Source organism: Sceloporus undulatus, chromosome 2 (genome assembly GCF_019175285.1).
Source record: "Sceloporus undulatus isolate JIND9_A2432 ecotype Alabama chromosome 2, SceUnd_v1.1, whole genome shotgun sequence".
In the NCBI taxonomy this organism is placed as follows: Eukaryota; Metazoa; Chordata; class Lepidosauria; order Squamata; family Phrynosomatidae; genus Sceloporus; species Sceloporus undulatus.
Window position 1 is genome coordinate 165,987,579 of NC_056523.1, and position 19,976 is coordinate 166,007,554.

Below are 19,976 nucleotides of genomic sequence, written 5' to 3' on the forward strand. Positions count from 1 at the left end.
TCTGGCTGACCTCGGTCACTCTCAGAGGAAGGTATGGCAGCCCCCAAACACTCCCATGGCAGGTCTGCTTTCGGGGCAGCATTAGAAACGCCTTAGACTCAAAGCATTGGGAGAGACCACAAAGGCCATTTTGTGAGACCTGCCAGAAAGCGCTCGCGTGCCTCAACAAACTACAATTCCCAGGATCCCCTGGCACGGAGCCAGGGCAGCTAAAGCGGTCTCAGACTGGGTTATTGTTCCTGCTGCAGTGTGTGCTTGGGACCTCAGTGGGGACCTGGAGCGGGTCAGACAGTTTCCATCACGGCCCGGCCCCTCCAGGGAAAGGGGCATTGGTTACAACTATTTCGCACAGCCGCTCAGTGCTGCTTTGGGCGCTGACCTCCTCCTCCTCCTCGCAGACCCCCCAGGAAGGACTCATTCTCTGCAAACAAAATGGCGGCGGCAGGATGAGCGCGAGCCGAGGAGGTCACGTGACGCCTGGGCAGCAGCGAGGCCCCGCCGCCCATTTTGTTTCCTCGAAGGACGACGATGGCGGGCTCCTTGAGGGCGCCGCCGCCGCTGCGGCTGCCGCTGCTGCTGGCGCTGCTCCTGCTGAGCGAGGCGCCGCCACAGCCCTGCCTTCCGTTATCCCACAGACGGTGCGTCAGTCACTCGCAGAGGGCCTTCCCTCTGCTAGGAGAGACTCTTAGGACCAAAACACACTGCAGGAGTAACCCACTCTGAGACGACCTTTAACTGCCCTGGCCAGTGCTAGGGAACCCTGGGAATTGTGGTTTATTTCTGGCACCAGAGCGCTCTCTCTCTCTTTCTCTCTCTCCCTGACAGAGAAAGAAAGTGTCTCTCAGAACTAGTTCCCAGAACTCCCTAGCACTCAGCTAAGGCACTTAAAGCGGTCTATCCAAACTGGATATTTCTGCATGTTATGGGGACCTAAGTGAATATGAACCGTTGTTCCATATGTTAGACCTGACCTTTGGTTTCAATGAAAATACCTTCTGGTTGCAACATAATGCAGTTTGATATAAAAAAAGACCCAGTAAATGAATCCCCATCCAGCTGGGTTTTGTAGAACTGGTTTGTTGATGGACTTCTGGAATATTTTCTGACCTTTTGGAATTCCTCCTAAAACGGATCAGTCCCAGAGCTTGTCTGTTTCCCACGAGGAAACTGCCCATGCATGTCCATAGAAACTTGGGGTGTATAATGAAGGGGTTTCTGCAGTTATCCAAATAGCCAGATCAAGAAAACACCACGTTCACACAACAAACTCAAACTCCAGAATTCCATAGCCTTGAGCCAGGGCAGTGAAAGCGGTGCCAAACTGGGTTATTTCCCCAGTGTGGATGCAGCCCTAGCTTCAGAGAAGAGCAAAGACAATCCCCTACTGGACAAATTTTGCCAAGGAAACCCCGCTTTAGGGCAACCATATGTTGGTAAGGATTGGAATGAGCACAAGACAACAGGGTAATTTTCTAACATAATAGCAAAATGTTGTATTGAACTGTAGGGGGCCAGTCTTTCACACCAGCCAACTGGAAACACCCAGAACTGAATGCTACAATTTCCCTCTCCAAGCAATTTCCCACCTGAATAATACTGCCTGCTCTTTTTCTTACCTGCCGCCCAAATAGATTGGTGACAGAGTGTGGGAAGGCTCCATTGCATTGTTCTGTCAAATGTTGCCAACACAGATTAGGTCTTTGGATAGGGGCCAAAGAGGGGGGGAATAGTCTTCTACCACATTTTGTCCATTATGGAGATGTGGTTCAGCTGGGGGTCATTCACACTATGAAATAACCCAGTGTGGAACCTGGCTTATTTCATGGGCGTTCACACATTCCCCTGATCGCACTCAGTGCAGTTTGCAGGGTGGGTGGTGGTGGTGGGACAAAAAATCCACTTGACCCGGTGCATTTGGCACCAAGTCGCCTACTGTGTTTTCAAGCGCCGCCACAATGATCCGGATCCTCGGTAGTGAGAACTCACTACCGGATCAACCCAGATTGCTCAGTATCATTTTGAAAATGGAGGTGCCTCCATTTTCAAAATGGTGTGGCTTGTTCACCACCTCTTCTTCCTCCCTCCTCTTCCCTCTCCTGTGCCACCGCCACATCCTCCTTTGTCCTCCTCTTCCTCCTCCCACCATGATCTAATCTCTAGTGGAATTTTATCCCTATTGCCACCCCCCCCCAAGTGTAAACAGCAATAGGGATAAAATGCCACGGAGAGATTCGATTGTAGTGAGAACTTCAATTTGGAATGGCATTGCCAAGGAGATCTTGGTAAAAAAAAAGTAAGTGTAGCCCCACTGTAACCATGTTGGGCTTTCTGTAATAGATAAGTAAATTGTATAGCCTTGGCTGAAGAGCGGGGTATAAGTAAATAAATATTATTATTATGTTATATTAAATGTCTCTCTTCAGACATTTGATGTATTAGTATTGCATCAGCATCACATTTATAGGCCATATATTCCTGTCTTACATGGCATAGGAAATTAAATATTTATTACAGTCACAGACCAGCATAAGAACAAAATACAGCATACAAAATACTATATACAATAACAAAACTTGTGGAAGAAGTAAAAATACATATAAACATTCCTTAAAAAATTACAAATATCAATAATTATCTGTCAGAGGACAGAACCCAGCTAATCCTGGCATCTGAACCTAATCAATATTTCATCAGCATTTAGATCATTTGCTGGTGCAATACATATACAAAGCTCTTCAGCACATAGTTCAGATATCCTGAAAAGTAATAGTCTCCCAGTGATTCTGTACATCACTTTTCTTTCCCTCATATTGAACCTAGAATACTTCTGAGTTCACAAAAATCTCATCTTCATTGTTGTTCTGAAGTGGCATAGCAACGGGTTAGGGGAAAAAATTGTTGAGTTGCATGATCCCTGTAGCCAACCCTAGTCAACAGCTTGGCCACAGCATTTTCGAACAGTTTCCAACTGCAACTCCATGTAAAATGCATTACAGTAGTTGAAATGGGATGTAACCAACGCATATGTCACCTTAGCCAGGTTTGACTTCTCAAGGAATGGGTGCAGCTGGTGCACTAGTTTTAACTGTGCAGATGCACTTCTGGCCACAGCTGAAACCTCGGCATCCAGGCTCAGATCCGAATCCAGGACCACATCCAAGCTGTGAACCTGAGACTTCAGGGGAAGTGTAACCTCATCCAACACAGGCTGAATCCCTATTCCCTGGTCTGCTTTCCGACTGACCAGGAGCACCTCTGACTTGCCTGGATTCTCAGTGTGTTCACCCTTATCCATCAGTGACAGCAGACACTGGTTTAGTACAGAGACAGGTTCCTTGGAGCCAGATGGAAAGGAGAGATAGACTTGGTTGTCATCAGCATACTGGTAATACTGCACCCCAAAACCTGGGATGATCTCTCTCAGCAGTTTCATGTAGATGTTAAATAACATGGGGGACAGAACAGAGCCTTGGGGGAGCCCAAAGGCCAATGGCCAGGGGGTTGAATAGGAGTCCCCCAACACCACCTTCTAAGTTTACCCCTCCAAGAAGGACTAAAACCATTTTAAGACAGTGCCCTCAAGCCCCATCCCAGAGAGGTGACGAGAAGGATACCATAGTCGATGGGATGGAAAGCTGCTGAGATGGCCAGTAGAACCAACAGGAACACACTCCTCCTGTCTAGTTCCCTGCATAGGTCATCCACCAAGGTGACCAAAGCTGTCACTGTCCCATAGCCAGGTCTGAAGCCAGATTGAACTAATGTGAGCACTAACATCAGCTTCTCTCTGCCATGGTTCAACCACAACATTGCATTGGCACAATACTTAGGTATTTAATTTATATCAGTTATTTACATATCTCCTCCCAGCCCACAAAGGCTTCTGAGGTGATGCACAAATAAAAGCAGTTAAAACAGTACAAAGATTTTTTAAAAAATTAAAACACAGTAAAATAATTTATAAAACTTTTTTTAAAGAATAGTCTTAAGAGATTCCTAAAAAACAGAGTAGCTTCAAACATCAAAAGGCTGTGTAGATCAGCACTGTTTCAGCTGTCAGACAGAAGCTCAAGACAGATGGAGCTATCCTAACTTAGACCCAGTACAAACGGGCGGGAAGTGCCGTCCTGGCACCGATTTTAGGGTTTGGGAGCACGCAGCGTCTGCACGTTCCCGAACCCTAGCATGTAACGGCGGCACCATAATGGTGGCCTCCCATCCACACAGAAGCAAACACACACAGCATCTGTACGTCATGGTGCCGCACTTACATCATGGACATGTGCCAGTGCGCCAATGGTGCAGTCATGGCGTCTGCAATAAAAAGAACCTGGTTTTAGCAGGTTCTTTTTAGTGTGGAGGGATGCCGTGTGGTTTGGCTGCTGCGGCATCCCTCAGGAGCAAAAACAGGCGGCTCCAACCTGCCCTTTTGGGGTGGTCTGTTGAGCCCTTTAGTTGTTCATGGAGTGCCATAATACTTTATTTTGTGTGAGATGAAAAACGTTGTAATGGCAAAATGTGGTAGATAGGTTAGTGGGTGGATGTGTAGGATGACTTTGACCCAACCAGTAGTGGCATCTGATCGTGGACAGATTATTATTCAGGGAATGCATGCTGCAAAGGAGAAACAAATGTTTAACCTCTTGTTTTCAAACAGTGGCTGGGCTGATACATAACATGAAATCAGAGTAGCTTAGCAAAGAGTATCTATTTTAATATTGTCTTGATTATAGATTTTGTGTTCTGGCATTTCCACAAAACATAATATTTCATCAATATAACTGTGTTTTGATTTTTAGAATGTGGAACAAGGCCTGTTGTGGATGAGATACCAACAGGGAGTCGGATTGTTGGTGGACATGATGCTCAGCTTGGGGCATGGCCGTGGCAAGTTAGTCTTCAGGTTTTTCAGTTCGGTTCAGGATATGGCCATATGTGTGGTGGCACTTTAATTAATCACAACTCAGTGCTAACAGCAGCACACTGTGTTAAAAAATGGACGTATGTATACTTCATTTTTAAAACCCTTTCCTTTTAATCTTGGTGAGAATAAAATTTTGAGATAAATCCATTGGTTGAATGTCAAACTCTGTAAAATATTCAGTATTTGTTCATAAGTTTATCCCACCTTGTCCCTTTCAAACTGTGTTGTTAGACTACACTGGAAAAGTACACAAGAACCTCTCTGACATCAGACCATCCAAACTGACTAGGAATGGTAGTGAGAAGCACCATAGAAATGATCCCTGCATATGTGGCCTATATTTTTGTGCCATCTGAATCGGATTCCTATGTATATCTGCTGTTTTGGTGGCAGGTGCCTTTCCCAGGCAGCTATCCCAAAAGGAAAAGGGAGAGGAAGATCACGCCCCCCCCCCATGCTTTTCTTGGTAGGATAGCTGCCTGGGGAAGACAGCTATCCCACTTGGAAAGGGGCAGGAAGCCAGTTAAAGGGATGGGAGGGTGGGGGAAGGATAGGAGCACGCGTGCATGTTCCTCTTCACCTCCCCACCCATCTCTTTAACTGGCTTTTTCGTGAAGGGAGGGATGTTCATGATTTTTCCACATTCATAGGATGTGGAAAATGTGGAGGACCGATTGTGTTTGCTATCCATTTGCAGTAAACAGTCTTCATTGTGTTGTCTTTCTTCCTCTACTTATTCCAGTGAATAGAAATTACTGATTTCTCTCATTCTTCCTAGGTGATACCAATCATTGTAAATATAATGCTGTACTGAATGGCACAGATTTGATACCTACTAGAGTTGCTATATTTACTGTAGAGCATATGATGAAATTTTGCATTTGAGAGGAATTCTTGAGCTGAATACAGAATGTACATATTTTCATAAATATTGCTTTTCTGTCTGGATCTATTGTTTATATTATCTGAAGCAGTTCTAACTATCCTTTCATCATTTAATCAGAGTTGGCTCCATACTCCTTGATTTTTCATACAGTGTAATGCAACACAGATATAATCGTGTGCTGTATTCTGTTTTAGGGATCCAGGATTTTGGAAGGCCATTCTTGGAATGCATCATCTTTCTAGACACTTAGCACATACTGTAAAGAAACGGGTCAGAGCTATCATTATCCACTCTAATTTCAACCATGTTACATTTGAAAATGATATCGCTTTGTTCAAATTAATAGGTTCTGTCAAATTCAATGAATATATTCAGCCCATCTGCTTACCTAAGGCTCCTCTTGTTGTAACTAATGAGACCCCATGTTACATAAGTGGATGGGGAAACACAATAGAGAAAGGTAAGTCCTTACTTTTATCCCCCCCTCCATTAAATTTAATTTGTTAAGCATATGAAAGTAATTTGATAATTTGACCTAAATGTACATTATTTGCAGTTGATGGAAATTACCAAGGAGTGGATTTCATTTTCCATTCACTTTGAGGTCAGATCTGTGCAAATGCTTAGTCCCCTTCTATAGTTTCAGGAAGGAGTGCAGCTGAATAAAAGTAGAACTTAGAATCCACAGACACGTTAACTAAAAATATAAATATGAATACTATTTTAATTAATAAATATACTTAAGTATAAGTTGCCCTCATATATATGTTGAGGTCAGGTTTTGGGGCCAAAATTATGGATTCTGCCATGGCCAGTGGATAAAGTCGAGGGTAAAAGAAGACAGCTAGGCTGGAAAAGAGGCTTGAGGGGAGAATGCATGCCTCCTCCTCCTCAGTTTGGCTGTCCCCATGGAAGACACCTGGGATATCAAATCAGATAAATGCAACGGTCAGGAGTGCTTGTTATCAGCTTTGGCTGATACTCCAACTGTGTCCTTTTCTGGAACCGGGGGACCTGGAAACTGTGGTACATGTGCTGTAATCTCACGACTCGGCTTCTGCAATGCCCTCTACATGGGGCTACCTTTGTGCCTGGTCTGGAAACTTCTGTTAGTTCAAAATATGGCAGCACTGAAAAAAATAGAAGTGACCTCATAACACCTAAGTTGGCCCTTCTTATACAGTGGTACCCCGGGTACGAAAGCACCGCCTTAACGAAATTCCTGGGACGAAAAAAATCAATAGGAAAAAACTGTTCCGGGTTACGAAGGTTTTTTCGGGTTACGAAAAATTTTTTGGTGCTTTCGCTATTTCGCACGAAATCGCGGCTTTTCCCCATTAGCGCCTATGGCTTTTTCGGCTTACGAAGGATTTCGGGTTACGAACTCCGCGGCGGAACGAATTATTTTCGTAACCCGGGGTACCACTGTACATAGATTTTTTTATACACGATTCAAGCATCCACGATTTGAAAATGTTCAAAAAAAGTATAAATTTCAAATATCAAACCTTGATTTTCTATTTTTTTTATAAGGGACACCCTTTTGCTGTGTCATTATATTTAATAGAACTTGAGCATACATGGATTTTGCTGCCTACGGGGGATCCTGGAACTAAACCCCTGTGTATAACAAGGGTCCGCTGTATTTTAAAATCACTTCAGTGGCTGCCTATTGGTTTCCGGGTGCAGTACAAGGTGTTAGTAATGACCTTTAAAGCCCTTAACCGCTTGGGTCCAACCTATTTACGGGATCGCCTCCTTCTGTATAATCCACCCCACGCTCTCAGGTCCTCTGGGAAGAATTTATTACAGCCTATAAAGACCAGACTGGCCACTGTTACCCAGAGGACCTTTTCTTCATCAGTTCCCAGATTATGGAACGACCTGTCAGAGGAGATCCGTCACATTACCAGCTTGGACAGCTTCAAAAAGGCTGTCAAGATGGATCTCTTCCAGCAGGCCTTTCTTGAATAGCAAACCCGGCCCCCATTGAATCGTCCTCCACACCAAATACCTTGTAACCCCATTCGCCGATCTCTGAATATTTTAATGGATTATTTTAATGTTTAAATGTGTTTAATTGATGGTTTATGTAAAAATAAATAATAATAATGAATTATTATTATTATTATTATTATTATTATTATTATTACAGTGTGCCCGCGTTATACGCGGTCTTGAGCATACGCGCTCAAGCCGCAGGGAGCGCGCAGGACGCAAGGGGCAGTGCGTCCCATTCAAATGAATGGGTGCGCGCGCCCGTGGCTCACCGCTGCACCGCTGTGCACAAGCCCCATTGTTTCTAATGGGGCTTGAGCATAGGCGGAATTCGCCTTACGCGGGGGGGGGGCGGAACGGATCCCCCACGTAAGGCAAGGGTCGACTATATTATGTGTCACTGTAGCCAGATCTGATGTCTCAAGGAATGGGCACAGCTGGCACATAAGTTTAAACTGCAAATGCACTCCTGGCCACTGCTGAAACCTGGGCATCAAAGCTCAAAGTGGAGTCCAGGAGCACACTCAAGCTGCGAGCCTGAGATTTCAGGGGGAGTATAATCCCATCCACCACTGGCAATGTTCCATATGTATCTCTGCATTTCATTTTTGCTGCCCAAGTATAGTATTGTATATTTCTCCTTATTGAAATTCATTTCGTTAGTTTTGGCCCAGCTTTCTAATCTGTTAAGGTCATTTTGAATACAATCCTGTCCTCTGAGGTAGTAGCTATCCCTCCAAATTTGGTGTTGTCTGCAAATTTGAAAAACATGTCCTCTGTTCTGTCATCCAAGTAATTGATAAAAATGTTGATTAGGCCTAGGACATAACCCTGTGGTGCCCTCCTGGTCACTTCTCTCCAGGATGAGAAGGAGGCATTGAGTACTCTTTGGGTTTGGTTGGTCAACCACTTACAAATGCACCAAACAATTATATTGTCTAGCCCACATTTTACTTAGCTTTTTAACAAGTATATCAAGGGGAATCTTACTGAAATCAAGATATGCTACATCCACAGCATTCTTTCATCTATCAAAAAAGGAGATAAAATTAATCTAGCATGACTTATTTTTGAGAAACCCACGTTAACTTTTAGTGATCATGGCATGTAACCATAAAAGCCCCTTTTATTGTTTTTAACTTCTCTAGCAAGCCTGAGCTTGTTCAGTGCTTAACTTTTCTGACTTTCCCACCACATAAACTGGATATTTGTTTGAATTCCTCTTTGCTGATTTCCCTCCTTTTTTTACATTCTTTTTCATCTTAACTCAGTTGAAAGTTCTTTAGACATCCATCTTGGTTTCTTGAGACACTTCACCTTTTTCCTCCTCATTGAAACTGTCTGAAATTGTGCCTTCAGTATCTCTTTTTTTAAAGAAACTCCCATCCTTCATCAATCCTCCTCTATATTAGTATTTCTGACCATGGAATCACCATCACTATTTCCCTAAGTTTACTGAAATCAGCTTTCTTAAAATCTAGACTGCATGTTTGACTATTCTTGGCTTCCCCTTTCCACTCTGTAACAAATTCTAGGAGAATTCCACCCTATTAACCAGATCATCACTTTTGGTTAGGATCAGATCTAAAATAGCTTATCCCCTACTTGCCTCCTCCACTTTCTGGACAATGAAATTGTTTGCAAGGCAAGTGAGGGATTTATTGGAGTTTGACTTCCAACACCTATCAGGATAGTAGAAATTCTCATTTACTACTACATCTCTCTTTTCTGAGTGTGTGGTCATCTGTTCCAGGAAGGTATCATTGAAGTCTGCAGTTTGGCTTGGAGGTCTGTAGTATATTCCCACCCCCTGCACCTTTGTTGTTTCTTTCCCCCTTAATTTTTGCCCAGGTGCTCTCAATTTGGCTTCCAGAATTTAAATCTTGGAACTGTTCACAGGTGTACACATCTTTAATATATACTGCTACTCTACCTCCCTTCATGTCTGGTCTATTTCTCTGAGATAGATTAAACCATTCCAATACTACATTCCAGTGAAGAGACTCATCCCACCAGGACTCATCAGTGATGCCTATTACAGTTGTCCCTTGACATTCGTGGCTTTGACACACAGTTTTGATTTTTCATGAGGTCAAGGCTGCCTGCACTTCTCCTCCTCCTCCCTCCTGGGCTTTTCCCCTGGGGAAAAAAGCTCAGAAGGGAGGGAGCAGCCAAGAAGGGTGTGCGCGCCAACCCTGTCCCTTTCCCAGCCAGATAGCTGCCTTTCCCCAGGCAGCTACCAGTCCTGGAAAGGGGCATGGGGGGAAAGGCAGCTGTCCGCTTGGGAAAAGGGCAGGGAGCCAGTTCAAGGGACAGGAGGGCAGGGGAAGAAGAGGACCGTACACACGCTCCTGCTTTTCTTGCCCCACCTACCCATCATTTTAACTGGCTTCTAGGGGGAGTTACTTTCAGTTTTTCCACATTCGCAGGGATTTTGTGCTCCTAACTCACCGCAAATGTGGAGGGCCTACTATATATCATATTTGCTTTGCCTAGCACCTTCCCTTTATCTCTGTCATCCTGCTCCTTCCTACCAAATTGAGCAGACTGCTTGCAGACAACTTTTAAAATTAAAGGCCACGAGTTACCTGTCTGTTCTACATCCATTACTTAGCCCGCTCATCTTTACTGTTGTTTCACTTTGGAATGTACTTGATATAAATCCTTTGTCCTAGGTGGCGTTCCCACTGGCCTAAAACGTGGATTAGGATGCGAATTAAGGGGGCATCGTTCCCATTTAACCCCGAAATCGATCCGCATTGCCCCGGAATCGTTCCCATTCAGTTTTTAATCTGATTCGGGTTTTATTGTATAATCCGGATTATATGTCTATAAACCGGTTTAAAAAAACAGTAGGTTTTAACATGGATTATTTTTGCTCCTGGGGTCCAATTTGCAGTATCCGAATGGGAACGACAACGGTGTCTGATTCGGGAACCTGGAGATGGGAGGAGCAGTGCTCAAGGGGCTGGCCTGGGGGTGTCACCCTCTGTTCTCATTCTGCATCGCCAGCGCCGTTTTCTTCCATTCGCATAGCCTTTACCCTGGTGGATTGCAACCTCCCCTCTGCTCCTCATTCATAGACCGATGTGTGAGGAGAGCCATTGAACACCATTTGAAACTACTGTATTATTTTTTCTTTTTTCATCTCTGCCTGAGCGCCTGAGCAGCAGATGGGCTTTGCAGGACATGCGTGCTTGATCATCCCCCAGACAGCCCAGGGAGCAATGGGGGAGACAAAGGGATTTGGGGGAATGGAGGCTCCTTCTCTCTTTCCCAGAGGAACTATGGGAAGACACAGGAGAGCCTGGATGCCCAGGGAATCTGTGCGGGGGGATCGAGCCTTCTCTCTTTCCCAGAGGAACTATGGGAAGACACAGGAGAGCCTGGACGCCCAGGGATCTGTGGGGGGGGATCAAGCCTTCTCTTCTCTCTTCCCCAAAGAGTCTCTCCCCACTGAAGCCTGCTGCCTTCTCCTCCTTGATTCGATTTGCCAAGCCTGAGCTTTGGATGCAGAGTCTCTATCCACTGAACCCCACTGCTGCCGTCTCCTTGATCTGATTTGCTAACCCTGTGCTTTAGATGCAGAGTCTCTACCCACTGAACCCCAGTGCCTTCCCCTCCTTGATCTGATTTTGCAACCCTGGTCTTTGGCTGCAGAGTCTCTACCCACTGAACCCCACTGCCTTCTCCTCCTTGATCCAGTTTTCCAACCCTGGGCTTTGGCTGCAGAGTCTCTACCCACTGAACCCCACTGCCTTCTCCTCCTTGATCCGATTTGGCAAACACGCATGCAAGATAAAAAGATATATATCTTTATACACACACATATGTTTATGGATACTCACACACACACACACATGCATATAAACACACACAAACATATAGGTATATACACACATACATATTTCTGTGTGTGTATGCACATATATATATACACAAATGAATGTATATTTGTGTATTGTGTGTATTTCTAAAGTAAATTATAAAGTAACAACTTTTTTAATTTATGAAAAAAACCTCATCTGTAGTTCCAAACCCACTGTAGAAATAATAGAGTTTGAGACCCCTTAACCTGCCCTGGCTCAGTACTAAGGAATTAGGGGAACTGTTGTGTTTGTGAGACATTTATCCTCCTCTGCCAGAGAGTGCTGGTGTCATAATAAACTACCATTCCCAGGATTCCCTAGCACTGAATTATGGCAGTTAATATGGGGAGACACAGAAGAGGACGAATAGAGGCTCCTTCTAGTCTGGGGAGACACAACAGAAGAGCCTCAGATGCAGCCGATTTTCATTGGCTGCCCAACCCCCCCCCCCCAGACTTCTCGGCGCCACTTCTCGGCGGTCTGTAACCCACCTAAGTCTGATTTGTGAGAGAAGAGCATTCTTTTATGCCATTTTCTGTACCTGCTGAAGCTCAGTGATGCTTCCAACTTTGCCTCCAAACATGAAGTCTTAAAATGTTAGAGCAGAAGTAAGGTTTTTTTTATTTACTGCAGCGCTTCGTTTTTCTTTCACAATGATGTGTTGGGCATTACAATTCTCAACTTCAGGTTGACTTACAAATTTTGGTTTTCTACTGTCATATGACAACATTAAGGCAAACTAAGTTTTGAGTGAAACATCCTTCTTTGGTGAGCCAACAGGGCTGACTGTTCTCAAGCATGTACAGTCATCCCTTCTTATCCGCGAGGATCCGTTCCAGACCCCATTGCATGCAGATAAAAAAAAACATAGGACATCAAGTCCTGTTGTTTCCTATGGCTTTATGCAGGGGTAGGCAACCTTTTTGAGCCGGGGGCCGGGTTGCTGTCCCTCAGACAACTGGGGGGCCGAAGCCAAAAAATAAATAATTAAATAATTTTTTAAAAAATTAAAAATATAAATAAACCAGGACAAATGTAGGACAAAATTTTCAAATGGAAGACACTTTTTTTAAAAATAAATGGAGGACACGCGAAAAAATTTGCTGATTTTTTAAAAAATGTTAATATAAATGCATGTTTCTGAGGCTTCTATAGACAATTGCCCCCCAAAGGCCCTGGTGGCAATCGGCGGCAGAACCAGGCTGGGGCCGGTCCCAAGGCCTTGCCGGGCCGCATCTGGCCCGCGGGCCCAGGTTGCCTACCCCTGGCTTTATGCATGCATATCTCTTTTTAAAAATGGGGCTTGCAGTCCATGGAAGCTCAGATTCACAGATGGCAAGCCCACAGATAGGAAGAGCCTACCGTGTAAGATTCTTCAGAAATTTTAGGCCACCTGCTGGTGAAAAGAAAATTGCATATATATTATGGGGCTATGCTCACTGCTTGATATAATTAACCAGCTTCAAGATGGACTACTCCAGCCTTATTTTTGTAACTGTTATAGATTCTCTATAGACTATAATAAGTTTGCTGGTGATCCTGGTAGCCAGCAGTTTTGCATATTGGCCAATACATCGGGCCCTCAGCGGATCCCCCCACGCATACCTAAAGCCACAGATGCCCAAGTCTCATTGTCCTTAATGTTGACACAGCCACATAATCACGCTGCCATTAGGAAGAATGGGACTGGAGTCCCTCCTTCCCTCCCTCCTTCTTTCCTTTCTTCTTCCTTTTTTTCCTTTGAAGCTTCTGCCCCAGCTTGGCTTTGGGGGTGGAGACTGTCGCCCAGTCAGCTGGGGCCAGGGTTTGAGTCTCAGAGCCCCTGTCCCCAGGCCTAGCACCAGAGACTGAGCCTGGCCAATGGGTTCTGAGGGAGCTGGGGCTTGGAGCCCAGAGGCTCCATCTTGGGTACTAGGCTTGGGTACAGGAGCTCCGAGACTCAAGCCCCTGCCTTGGTCTCGGCTGACTGTGCAGCAGAATCGGCCCCCAAAGCCAAGTCAGGGCAGAAACTTTGAGGGAGGGAGGGAAGGAAGGAAGGAGGGCAAGGGACTTTTGTCCCAATGGTGGTGTCGCTGCATGCACGCCGCCATTGGGGACAATGAGGGCTTGCCATCCGCAGATGCTCAAATCTGTGGATGGCAAGTCCGCAGATATGGAGGGCCGACTGTATATTAGAGAACGTTAAAGCCAAACATATTTTGAGCTTTGTGTTGTGTTTACACTACAGGTAGACTCAGAGATGTCTTACAAGAAGTGCAAGTAGACATTCTTCCTTTAGCACTCTGTAACAGATATGACTGGTATGCAGGCTCGATAAAAGAAGATATGCTTTGTGCGGGTTCTGAAAGTGGAGGTGTTGATAGTTGCCAGGTAAAACAAAGATATTCCATTTTAAATCATAGTATGTTGTGTAGGGGCTAGAACTAATTGGCTAAAGTCCATTAAGCCTGCTGGTGGAGAAGTTGTCTCCTCCAGTGTTTTTACACCATTATCTGTATGCAAAGGCTGCTCCCTCTTCCCACTTTCTATCCAGGTATGCAATAAAAGCTGATGGTGGTGGTGTTCCTGGGTGTATTTCCATCCATTCAGACTTTGGCTGTGGGTGTGTGGTCCAGGCACCTCCTGGTTGCCCTTGCACAACCAGGTAAAAGGGAGCAGCCATTGCCTCCCCACTGTGACAAACATTATGTAGGGAGATATGTACTACAGTCGGCCCTTCTTATACACGGATTTTTTATACACGGATTTAAGCATACATGGTTTGAGAATGTTCCAAAAAAGTATAAATTTACCTTGATTTTCCATTTTTTATAAGGGACACCATTTTGCTGTGTCATTATATGTAATGGGACTTGAGCATACACGGATTTTGTTATACACGGGAGATCTTGGAACCAAACCCCAGCGTATAACAAGGGTCCACTGTATTCATATACTTCCTTCCGCAATGGTTTTAAAAGTACATACTTTCCTGTACCCGACAAAGTACCAGTCATTGTTTTATTCCAGAAATCCTTGGGACCTTACTTCTATCCAAACAAGGTATTTGAAAATAGAAGGTGAGGGTTGTTCTTTTCAACAGCCTTATACATAATGTCTTGTTATGACAGCTGCTATTAGATCAGTCTTCATGCACTCTTGATTGTATAGGTAGAATTTCAGAGTAGGCCTATTGAGCTTGTAGCTCCCAGAGTAACTATAGCCATATTGTGAGACTCTCTTCTTTATAGGTACTGCAGTCCAATTAAGGCAAAACTGCAGAGAATTTACAGATTTATTCATATTTGATAGAAAAAGTATTTTCTTACAGCAATTCATAACAGATGAATGTCAGATCTTAAAGCAATCCCTCTGCATCCTAAAACTTGTGAATATGAGCAGCACTCAAATTGTCTCCTTTGTGTTTCATGTTCTAGGGAGACAGTGGTGGACCTTTAATGTGCTATTTCCCAGATGATACCAAATACTTTCTGATAGGAATCACGAGCTATGGCCTTGGTTGTGGCCAGCCAAAACTTCCAGGAGTCTACGTACGTGCGTCTCATTACAGAAGCTGGATAAATTCACAAGCTATTTTGTTTGACAAAGCCACCAATATGACTGTTTCACATGTTCTCATTTTTTTGACACTGGGGTGGATAGCCTTGTATAATATCTTATGAAAAGGCAAACAATCTTTCCATTGTCTTTGAATAATCTCAGATAGTTTTTTTTAAATTAAGTTTAATGTTTCATAAAATCACTGGTATGTTTTATAATCCAATATTCACTTCCCCCTCATAGGTTGTATACTGCAACAGAGATGTAAATGCTAAATGTTACCATACCACTTTAAAATAAAAAAATATATTTTTCAGTACAACACATTTTTCAAATTGAGCTGTAATATTTCTTCAGGTCCTTGATTCTTATCACAGAGAAAAAAGCATATGGGCATAAAAGTTAATGTTTTATGTGTTAATCCTGCCAACATTTGCTGTAGTCCCATAGTGTTTGAAGAGTGGGGACATTAATACTAGTGGACTATAAAGCTCTGCCAGTGTAGCTAGGCTGGGATTATGGAGATGTTGTATTTATTTTGGGAATGGGCAATGGTGGGCAGAAAGGTGATGGTGCAAGGGAACTTTCCCAACCCCCCCTGCAGCAAGCCAGTTGAGTTGTAGGGGTGGAGTTGAACATCCTGTCCATCTGCTGCTTGTATAGCATAGGAGGTAGTGGGTTGTAGTGGCAACAGGACCAGCATGTTGGAGCTGCCTTTGGGCTGGCCTGTTGCACTGAAGACATGGTGAGCTGCTTGCACATGGTGATAGTAACTTATTTCAATTCTCTTTCTTCTGCTGTGTGAGCAGCATCTAGAAACCTATCTAGTGTTTTCTATATGGTTATTTCTTGACCTGGCTATATTTTCGACCATTTTTTGGCTTTTCCTTATGTGTCTATCTGGTGATGATTTAGACTGTGCTCATTCTCAGCTTTTCCTTTGATGATCCATTCCCGGTGATTGACTCAATTTGTTAATGACCATATCATCTCTGTTTTGCCCAACAATGGCATCTTCTTTTTCTTTTAAGAGGTGTGGGAGTTGTGGAGTAAAGCTACCAAGCAGGGATGGCCCCTCAAGCTGTTTACTGTGTCTTGGTGAGGCTCGTGATGTGGGGTTGTGTGCCTGTTGCAAGTCATTTATCCCACAAGTGCAAAACAACAGAGTTTCACCTGAAAGCTCTGGCCTGAAACACATGGGCCAAAAGGTGTGGCATCGAGATGTCATTGGAGAGTTCTGTTGACCAAAGCCATGCATAGTGACGAACTCCCACAACTTCCGACATGACCTTGGCCACACTGTTTGCTGTGTGGCAGGTTGAATGCATCCATTGTGCAGCTAAAGCCAGTGCCTCTTATAAAAATGTTAACACTACATTCCGCTGCTCATCAGGAAGGTTGAGGATAAGGGCCATCATCTTATCCCATAAGCATTTTTGGTAGGCAGACGTCTTAAGCTTGAATGTTGCCTACTTGACTAAAAGAGACACTGAAGAATAAAACTGGCAACTGAAAATGTCAATCCTTCTGCCCTCTTTTATCTACTGGTGTAGCATGAGTCTCCCCACTGGCCCTGGACTGAGAAGCTTTTATTGCAATCGACTTAAGGACATGGTGATTGAACAGGCATACAGATTGTATATTACATAGGTTTTCAAGGCTTTTGGTGGCTGTGGAAGAGAGGCAGGTCTTGTCTAAGACTGTTTAATGATTTTCTTTGAGTGTTGGGAGAAGTGGCGCAAGAGTGGAAGCTGGGGCGCCTGCAAGTCAGAATACAGTACTGGATCATTCACAGGAACTGGTGGCAAGTGGACCACAATACTGAATGCTTTCGCTATTCGTAGTACCATGTCAGTGAATCGCTTAACTTCTTCAGGAAGTGATGATGGTTTAACATTTTCCACAATCTGTGGTGATGAAGATAGATAGGCCAAAGGAGGTATCAGTGCCATAGTTACCAGTCTCTCCCACAGTAAGCTGCTGATGTGCTGAATAAGCTGTTGTTACAATAGGTGCTGAAGGAGCGGTCAGAGTAGGTGGTAAGGCTGAGGCCTTTAGTACTGTGAGCAACAGAAGAAGCACACTCAGTAGCGAAGCTGTCACAGCAAATGTGAGGACCATCAATGTTGTTATAGGTCTCAGTACCACTGGTGAAGCTGGTGGTTTAGAGATCATGGCCATAGCTCTTGGTGGCAGTCATAGAACATGAAGAAATGGTGGTAGTGGTGTTGTTTGAGCTCGTTACCAAGATGAGATAACAGTGATCAGTATTGAGGAGAATACTGAAAAAGCCTGCGAGGAAGGGAGCAAGAGCAACTTTGCTTCCAAGATGGAGAGCAAGCATAAAGCACATAGTCCTGACAATAATACCTATCTCTGTAAGATGAGGAACAGCAGTAAGAAGAAGAGTACTCTAGAGATCCTCATGTTGGTATCTATCAATATAGGATACAGAGGTGAAAGGAGAGTCCTCACTACATTGAAAGTTCTTCTTGAAGATGCATATGAACACTCTTGTGCAAATAAGCAATAGGGGCAGAGGACTGACTGGGGTATCCATGATGTCGATTGGCAGTAATGTTGCTCAGCAGAAGGTCCCACCTGAAAATCTAGCAGTGTTGTAGGATCAACCAGTGGAACTGAAGGAACCGGAGTAGATGACACAGCTATCTCTGAAGCAGGTAACAACAAAGTTGAGTAAAAAGACACACCAAACCCTGGGACACACCAGATGAGCTGGCAGTTAAGGTGAAGAAATGTTCTATAGACTCCAGATGTTTGGAAGACATCTCTGAGTCCAGTTTTTAAGGGCTTGGGTAGTGAAATCCCTTCAAATAGCACAGTATTATACACTGTATCCTTCTCCCCAAGTAGAAAAAGGTACTGTGAATGTGTGTTGGAATGGGAAATCTTCCAATCACAAATACAACAGTGCCTGAAAAGTCCTGACAAAAGTAGAAGCCTCCAGAGTCATCGACCAACACCTGAACCACTACATCATGCTGGCTCTCAACTATGTATTACCCGTCTATATAATGTAGTTTCTGATGTTAATAAATGGATACCTGAGTATACCTATAAACCACACATAGGCATAAAATTAGTTTTGGAAAAGGGCTTAAGGGTTAGCGTCCCAGATAAAAGCATGGAAGAAGTTATGGTCATTTTACTATTCTATCTATATCAGCATCTCTTAGGAGGAAATGCATTACAAACATTTGTGTAGCAGCTCGAAAGCATGCAAATGCAAGTAGATAAATAGGTACCACTCCGGTGGGAAGGTAAATAATGTTCTTTGTAGTCATGCCAGCCACATGATCACAGATAAGACAAAAAGAATTTTATACTAAAAATAGCTGTCTCAAAAACAGCTTAATCTCAGTACTATGTTGGAGAGGACTGCAGGCGAAAGGTACCTTGTTGTATCTGTGTCTTCACTGTCTGAAGGTTAAATCATTCTGGGATCAGATTTTGGCTTTCATGTCTGAGATTAGCCAACTGACTTTTGTGGTTCACTCATATTGGTATCGTTTTTTCTGTGGGAACAATGCATGATTAACTAGCAACGATCTAATTGCATGTTGATTGGAGCAGGGAGGTTAGAGATAGCACCGCACAAGAGACAACGAACTGGCCTACCCTTTCAACAATGGTTGCAGATTGTGTAGAACAGTGGTTCTCAACCTTTGGGCCTCCAGATGTCTTGGACTTCAATTCCCAGTCAGTATGCTCATTGTTCAGGAATTTTGGGAGTTGAAGTCTCAAAAACCTAGAGTTCCAAAGGTCGAGGACCACTGGTGTAGAACCTGGCCTCATGTGAGAAATTAACTTGCTTTCCCGAAGCCCACTTGAACAGCTGGCAGTTCTCACTACATACTACAGTGAATCTTTGTTGTTGAATTTTAAGCATCACCTTGTTTGAACGAGAAGTTAATGCAATGGTTCTGCGATTGCTGCAGTTCCTGGTGTCTCCTTTCTTGGGGATTGGAATATATATCAAGCATTTCTTGTCTGTGGACAATTGCTTTGCTTTCCAAATTTGTTGACATATTTTAGCTACAACTATTGATATGCCATCAGTTCGCCAGCTGCGACCCTACCTGGGCCGGGGGGACCTTGAAACGGTGGTACATGCTCTGGTGACCTCTCGGTTGGATTTCTGTAATGCGCTCTACATGGGGCAACCCTTGTACCAAACTCGGAAGCTACAACTGGTTCAGAACATGGCAGCAAGACTGGTCACTGGATCTTCCAGGGCCAGTCACATAACACCTGTGCTTAAAGATCTACATTGGCTGCCCATTCGCTTCTGGGAGCAATACAAGGTGGTGGTTATCACCTATAAAGCCCTAAATGGCTTGGGCCCAGGGTACTTGGAGGACCGCCTCTCTCCATATAATCCGCCCCGCACACTCAGGTCAGCCGGGAAGCATCTGCTGAGAGTTCCAGATGCAAAATATTCCACCACAGCACAGAGGGCCTTTTCCACCTCGGCCCCACAGCTCTGGAACTCGCTTCCTGGCGAGCTCTGCTCGTCCACCTCCCTCGACCTATATAAGAAGGGGATAAAAACATACCTTTTTCAGCAGGCATTCCCCTAATGTCCCCGACATAATTTCTACTCTCCCTTCACTGCAGTTTTACCTTGAGCTAGCTTGGAAATTGTTATTTGTAGCTTTTAATGTATTTTTATTGCTGTTTTTATGTATGTTTGAATTGCAATCTTGTATATTGTAACCCACCTTGATCTTTGGAAAGG

The 19,976-nt window shown here is 44.1% G+C and overlaps 1 protein-coding gene across 1 annotated transcript; it reads left to right on the forward strand.

Moving 5' to 3' along the window:
• The first annotated feature begins 446 nt into the window (after positions 1-446).
• Positions 447-15,675, forward strand: LOC121920442 (transmembrane protease serine 12-like). Its single transcript, XM_042447581.1, has 5 exons — positions 447-638; positions 4,800-4,891; positions 6,005-6,270; positions 13,905-14,047; positions 15,094-15,675. The coding sequence occupies exons 1-5, from the start codon at positions 447-449 to the stop codon at positions 15,337-15,339; spliced, it is 939 nt and encodes a 312-aa protein (XP_042303515.1). The 3' UTR covers positions 15,340-15,675.
• Positions 15,676-19,976: the final 4,301 nt, after the last annotated feature.